General features: G+C 34.7%; 1 protein-coding gene and 1 long non-coding RNA gene across 2 annotated transcripts; one reads left to right on the top strand and one right to left on the bottom strand.

Annotated features, from left to right (window-relative positions):
* Positions 1–225: 225 nt before the first annotated feature.
* LOC133669576 (glucan endo-1,3-beta-glucosidase 8-like) lies at positions 226–4271 on the top strand. Its single transcript, XM_062089774.1, has 2 exons — positions 226–1343; positions 3034–4271. The coding sequence occupies exons 1-2, from the start codon at positions 1015–1017 to the stop codon at positions 4139–4141; spliced, it is 1437 nt and encodes a 478-aa protein (XP_061945758.1). The 5' UTR covers positions 226–1014; the 3' UTR covers positions 4142–4271.
* Positions 4272–5551: 1280 nt separating this feature from the next.
* On the bottom strand, positions 5552–6105 carry LOC133669578 (uncharacterized). Its single transcript, XR_009833914.1, has 2 exons — positions 5862–6105; positions 5552–5812 (listed from the first exon to the last, which is right to left on the bottom strand). It is a non-coding gene; the product is annotated as an uncharacterized LOC133669578 (long non-coding RNA).
* Between the last annotated feature and the right edge of the window lie 985 nt (positions 6106–7090).

The following is a 7090-nucleotide window of genomic DNA, read 5'->3' as shown; positions in this document are numbered from 1 at the left end:
CACACAAATTTTTTAAATCCTTACCTCTTAATCATTTATTTAGACATTCATCTCTCTTATTTTCACAGTAAGACCTAGCTAGCTAGCAATGTTTTAAAACCTTCACAAAAAATCAAAAACAGCAAAACCCATCTCAATGATTTCTCAAAAATACTAGCCGTTAGGAGCCGTTCCTAGATATTTATACCCCCATTAGAGAAAGCGAGGTTTCTACACCTCTTCCCTTGGTGCTTTGTCATTTCCTTATTGGCTCTCTCTCTCTCTCTCTCTCTCTCTCTCTTATCTATCTAAGTATCTGAGTTTTCTGTTTTCACCTTTTCTCATTGTCAAAAAAACCCATCTCTGTGTTTTCTCTTTACTATTTTGGTTTTTTATTCAACGCGTCTCTTTTGATACACACGGTTTTGGTATCTTTCATGTGTTTTTCAAATCCACAGATTTTTATCTTTCCACCCTTTTAACTTCCGATTCTATTTTTGCTTGTTTTTTTGGTTTCCATTCAAAACCCATCTTCCAAAATCGATCAATCCATTCTCTTTAGCATATATTTTTTGTTAATCATAACTAAGTATCAGTCCATCGGGATATCTCCGCTTGCTCTGTTTTTGTTGCTCTGTTTCTTGAGTTTCTTAAAAGAGTTGCGGATTCTTGGTTATTGATTCTCACTGTTCACGCAGCAGAAGGAAATAAAAAAGTGTATTTCTTTTACACTTTTGTCTTTGATTCATATTTATGCTCCTTTTTTCCTTGTTTTGAAATATTCATTAGATTTTTGCGTGTTTCTATCCTTCTCTCCTATTAATCACGAACTGCAAATCGTGGCCCTTAAATCGCTATTTTTTCGCTGTTTTAGCGTACCGATCTGTCAAAACCGTTGCTTTCCCTCTCTTTCTCACAAAAAAAGGAAAGAAACTGAGTTTTTAGCTACAACAATTAATAAAACCCTTCGACTCTACTGTGTTGTCTTGTCTTCCCTTTTCCTTGAAATTTTTTTCTTGGAAACCAGAACTAAAAATGGGTACTTGTTGGTTTCTTAGATTGGTTTTGATTTTAGGCCTTTTAGGGAGTTGTGTTCATGGTCTTGGTGTTAATTGGGGAACTATGGCTATACGTAAATTGTCACCAGAAACAGTTGTTCAAATGTTGAAGGATAATGGCATCCTAAAAGTGAAGCTTTTTGATGCAGACCAAAATACAATGACTGCGCTTGCTGGTTCTGGCATTGAAGTTATGGTTGCTATTCCTAATGATCAGCTTGCTGTAATGGGTGATTATAATCGTGCTAAAGATTGGGTCAAGAGGAATGTCACTCGTTATAACTTCAATGGAGGAATTACCATCAAGTAAGCTTGAGCTCTCTCTCTCTCTCTAAACTAAATTTTTTCTATTAATATGATTAACTCGGAGTTTATGGTTTTTGTTGTTGTTGGTAACATTTTTGCTTTTTCTTGCAATTGCAAAAAAAAAAGAAAGTAATTAGACCTTCTAGTGCATAATCAATGCAGTTGAGAAGTTGGTGTTCTCTAGGATTTGACTTTGAATTGATTTCTTAAGTTTAAATTTGTGTTACTTAAACAAATTTAACAAAGTGGGATTGTATGAGTTGTGATTAGAGTTGCCCTGCAGATTGTGACAGAATGCAGCAATATTGTCTGTGTTTTGGAAGTCTTGATAATTCTATTGCTTTTGGATGAAGATGCAACAATTTCAGATACTTTATTACATTTGCTATACAGATTCAGCTCCTCTAATCCCCATCCAATGTAGTACTTAGGAATATAGAAACTTCCACAGTAGGAATTGTTAAAATGGCTGACTTGTTTGTTGAATCTTCCATAAGATGGCAGTTGTGATTTGTTAATTGGAGAAGCTAACAATTTGATAGGCATTAATGCGATGCGCGCAAGTTTTGCTTGCCAAATTGTTAGGCGAGTCATTAAAATGTTAATCGTTTTCTACTCTGAGTAATCTGTTTTATAGAATATGATAGCACATGCTGAGAATTTCTAGGAAAATAAAATGGGAGGTTGGGCTTTGGAATCTCACTGAGCACTCCAGCTTTTATCCTTGTGAACTTTTGATTTCCTTTTCGTATGCATTCAAAAACTTTGGAGAATCATATTCTCAGTGCTGTACTTCTTTGAGAGACTTGTATATACTGAAAAGGAGAAAAGGAACGCAACCTTGGCCACTCTGAAAGTCAATTGGTATGGGATATAAGTAGAACAAGAGAATTATGTTTTGCTAGACTTGTCTGTGCGGTTTCTCCATATCCAGTGCTTGATGACATGTGGGAATTAATTGAAACGGGTGTGTAGTTCCATAACATAACACATCATTTTCCACTTAAATTTGCTGTAATTCTTATTTAAAATTCAACCTGCACATTTTCCATCTTTTCAGATACTCTTGGTGTTTTCGGAAATGATATGAAATACAAGATTTTATATTAGCTCTTAAGGTGGCAAGTGCAGAAATCAGAAAAAGAGACCTGGCCAAATGCTCATTGGTTTAGAAATTATGTTTACTTGGGAGATGGAACGGTGGTTAGTTACTAGTAAAAGATATTTATATTCCAAAAGTTTATTGGTGTGTTATATAGAATAGAATGAAAAAAAGGATTTATTCTTGTGATCAATTTTGAGAAAAAGAAAATAAAATCCATTTTTTCCCCTTTAGGTGGCTCCTTTTCTGAATGATTTTTGTGCCTTGGCATCAATAATTTCCTATAAAAATGCATCTGGAGGTGTGTGCATTAGAGCTTGAAAACATTTCTATCTTCTTAAACTACAAGAGATGGTGTGTGTGTGTGTGTGTGTGTGTGTATTGTGTTTGAATTCTATATCTCTGCATTAAATCGATTCTGTTGAATGAAGGAATTTATGCAAATCAGCAACTAACTATTTCATTTCCAAGCATATAAATTGGAAGATTTACTTCCATTATTTGGCTGTGAATGCATTTTATGTTGTTGAGAATAAAAATTCACAATTAACTTCTGGATTCCTAAATATTTTTATTGTCTCTGCACAGGTATGTAGCAGTTGGTAATGAGCCTTTCCTCACATCCTATAATGGTTCATTCTTAAACACCACCTTCCCAGCACTTCGGAACATACAGAATGCCCTTAATGATGCTGGGGTAGGAGACTCCATAAAGGCCACTGTACCCTTAAATGCTGATGTCTACGGCTCACCAGATGACCAAGCTTATCCATCTTCTGGAAGATTCCGCAGTGATATCAATGACATTATGACCCAGATTGTTCAGTTTTTGAGTCAGAACGGAGCGCCTTTCACTGTGAACATCTATCCTTTCCTAAGTCTTTATGGGAATGATGATTTCCCATTTGATTATGCTTTCTTTGATGGGGCTCCTCAACCTGTTGTAGACAAAGGTACTGGGATTCAGTACACCAATGTTTTTGATGCCAACTTTGACACCTTGGTTTCGGCCTTGAAAGCGGCTGGGCATGGGGATATGCCCATTGTAGTAGGCGAGGTAGGCTGGCCCACAGATGGGGACAAGAATGCTAACATAGGTTATGCTCTTAGATTTTACAATGGACTTATACCACGACTTGTAGGCAATAGAGGCACTCCACTTCGGCCTGGCTACATTGAAGTTTACCTGTTTGGTCTTCTTGACGAGGATGCCAAGAGCATCGCTCCTGGAAATTTTGAGCGCCATTGGGGGATCTTTCGTTATGATGGGCAGCCAAAATTTCCTCTAGATCTTTCTGGTCAGAATCAAAACAAGTTTCTTGCTGGCGCGCGGAATGTGCAATATCTTCCGGCTAAATGGTGTATGTTTAATCCAAATGCTAAGGATCTTAGCAAGCTTGCAGAGAACATAGATTATGCTTGCTCACGTTCAGACTGCACTGCACTCGGATATGGCTCTTCTTGCAACAGCTTGGACTCCAATGGGAATGCTTCATATGCTTTCAACATGTACTACCAGGTACAAAACCAGGATGAATTCGCCTGTAATTTTGAAGGCCTGGCCACGATTACCAATCAGAATATTTCCCAAGGGAATTGCAATTTCATCATTCAGATAGTAGCTTCGTCGTCCTCCTCCCTCACCCTGTCATTGATGGCATTTGTAACAGTATTATTAACATTCCTGTTTCTATAGTGTAGCATCTCCACTACTTTTATATTGTTGTAAGCTTCTCACTACTTTTATATTGTTGTAAGCTTCTCATGCTTTTTGGCATCGGTTTCTCAACCAATTTATTTAATAAAATTTCACAGAACTTTATTCATCTCCTAACTTGTCGGTTTGACAATGAACTGTTCAGAATTCATTTAATAAATATGGTTTCGCGAATGCTCCTGCCATCGCTTTCAAGCATTATTTTAGAGAACTGAGAACGTGGCTGATTAGGAAATCTGAGAGATAATCCAAGATAATGTGTTGAACAAGGCGTTGGAAATTCTTACCCTTCCCTTTGCCCCCAGATATATCATCTCGGTAACAGTCAATAGTTGCTAGATTTCTTCTTGTTGTATAGATTCCTGAAGCTAGCTTCCGAGTTTAACATCCAAAAGAGTTGCTCGTGAATCAACAAGCACTCTTTGCTAATTTGAATGATTCTATCCGTCATCATGCGCCTTGCAAGTCAGCATGTTTCAGCTCACCTGTTTTCTATGTTTCAGCTCACCTGTTTGACACTGTAGTCTAACTATATATTTTAAAATTTTTGAATTTTTAAACTCTCATGAAGCCGATGAAAATAAATTAAAAATTAAAAAAAAATCAATCATACAACAAAATCTAAAAAAAAAATAGGGGAGAAAAAAAATTAATTAGAGAACAAATAAAATTTTTTAATTGAAGGGTTAAATTGAATTAAAAAATAACTTTAACAAAAAAAATTTCTATAAAAAAAATAAGAACAAAATAAGAAATTAAAAGACAGAAGTCTAAAATTTTTAAAAAGAAGACAATGATGTACTTTATCTCTCATGAAAGAGAAATAAGGGGGGAAATGATCATCGATGACAATCTAATCACTGTACATCTTTATGACCCTATTAATTACACAAAATAATCATGTAAAAGTGCAAAAATACCCCCAAATACAAAGGTAATTTTTTCTCTTTTTTAAGGTTAAAAACGTACTTTCATTGTCGATGAATAATGGAAAAACCTGAAAAACTCTTGTTCAGCGGCTCAATAATTTTTTTTTATCTTGGAGACAAAAAGTATTTTTACTGTTAAGAAACTTGTAAAAAGTCATAAAAACCCTTGGTCAATAATTCTAAGTTCTATTGATTTTAGGATAAAAAAAAAGTTGCATATACTCAAATAATATGTTAATGACCAATGAATTAGTAAAAAAGATAAAAATAACTCAACGTTAAAACTTGATTTTTTCTCACTCAAGAATAAAAAAATAATTTTACTATAGGAATCCACAATAAACTATACCTAAACTCTCATTCTATTTAGAGTTTTTGTTAATAACAAATATATATATATATATATATATATATATATGAAAAATTGATTGTAAGTAATATAAAGTTAAAATATTTCATATTCATTAAAATAAATAAAAAATATGAAAATATATGCAAATAAATACATATACGAGACTGCAGAGGGTTGGAAGTTACCGCAGTAGCTGTCTCCATGCCCGTTTTCAGATATAAGAATCATTGGTGCGCAGACCAATCGACCTCCATTGGCCAAATCTTATCTTCATATCGTTCCCGATTTATTGCATTTTTTTAATATTGAAAGATTGCCTGCACGGACCTCCATTGACATTCTAGCTTGACTCCTCCTGCATGCACGGACCTCCACTATATACTATCATTCTAGCTTGACTCCTCCTGCATGCACGGACCTCCATTATCATTCTAGGAGCAGCTCGATATATACCATAAACTCCCAGTAACACATTTGACTTTATGCTAGCAAGCAGCTCGCATCTCTCAGATTGTGTACCCTTCAAGAACACCCACCAACACAACAAACCCACACTCTTGTGTCTTCTCTGATCCCACGAATACTAGCCAGCCCATCTACATCTCCTCTTTATTCTTATACCTTGCTGCATTTTCTTCCTCCCCTGTGAAGACTTTCGCCATCCACAGGCTGCAGCATCGACAGCTAGCTTATAAATAATCTTAAACATGATATTTGACTAATGAAACACTTTAATTCAAACTCAAATTCCATTTAGTGGGAGCTAAAAAGTTCTCGTTGACAATCATTCAGATGAAGATATGGTTTAAAATGTTAAATGGTGGGAATCTTTAATAAAATTGCGTTCACTTTTTTACCTCTCTCTCTTGCCATCACCTTTCTTTCTCTCTTTTTCGTTTTTGGTTACCGAAAGTTGGATGTTACTGTGCCTGTTATCCTTCTTAATAACATGTGTTCAAGAATGAAATCAAAACCCTAGTTTTAAATATAGGACGGGTTGGATTTCTTCTATCAATTACAGAAGAAAACACAATTAAACTTTGTTAAATTCTGAGGGAAAAAGCTAATTAGTTGATGTCATCATTGCCAACTTAACTAGCAGAGAAAAAAATACACAAAGAGTGCGGATCGATGTGATCAAGATTTCCTTGACTTGTTTAACTTGATGGTGGAGAAGCTAATTTGAGTTGGTAGGACGTCATTATCAAATAGCCAGTCGCAATTAGATGAATAGACAAAAAGGTTGATATTGAAGGGATTTTCAAGGTGGAAAATCTTCTTGGCCAAGAGTAATTCTATGAACTGTCTGGGATTATTGTTAGATCGTGTTTTTCTTAATTTTTTATTTTTGTTTGTAATGTTTTTTTATTGTTTCTACATGCTAATATTATTTTAATATATTTTAAATAAAAATTTATTTGAAAAACAAATTTAACCAAGCTATCAAACACCCTTTAACCTTGATCAAAGACATGCTATTAGCATTGGGATTATATATATATATATATATATATATATATATATATATATATATATATATAAGAATTGTACTGCTATAGATGTGAACTTGATCGAATGACTGAATAGCTAGGCAGCCATCAACTAAAAGCAACCAAAACATGGAAGATCACATGTTTGCATCAACTT

This window comes from Populus nigra, chromosome 12 (assembly GCF_951802175.1).
Source record: "Populus nigra chromosome 12, ddPopNigr1.1, whole genome shotgun sequence".
Lineage (NCBI taxonomy): Eukaryota > Viridiplantae > Streptophyta > Magnoliopsida > Malpighiales > Salicaceae > Populus > Populus nigra.
The sequence above is the reverse complement of the archived record's forward strand: the minus strand, read 5'-3'. Positions and strand labels throughout refer to the sequence as shown.

Coding starts and splice junctions, on each gene's coding strand:
- LOC133669576 (XM_062089774.1), top strand. CDS start 1,015: ATGGGTACTTGTTGGTTTCTTAGATTGGTTTTGATTTTAGGCCTTTTA. Junction 1,344..3,033: donor AATGGAGGAATTACCATCAA/GTAAGCTTGAGC, acceptor GTCTCTGCACAG/GTATGTAGCAGTTGGTAATG.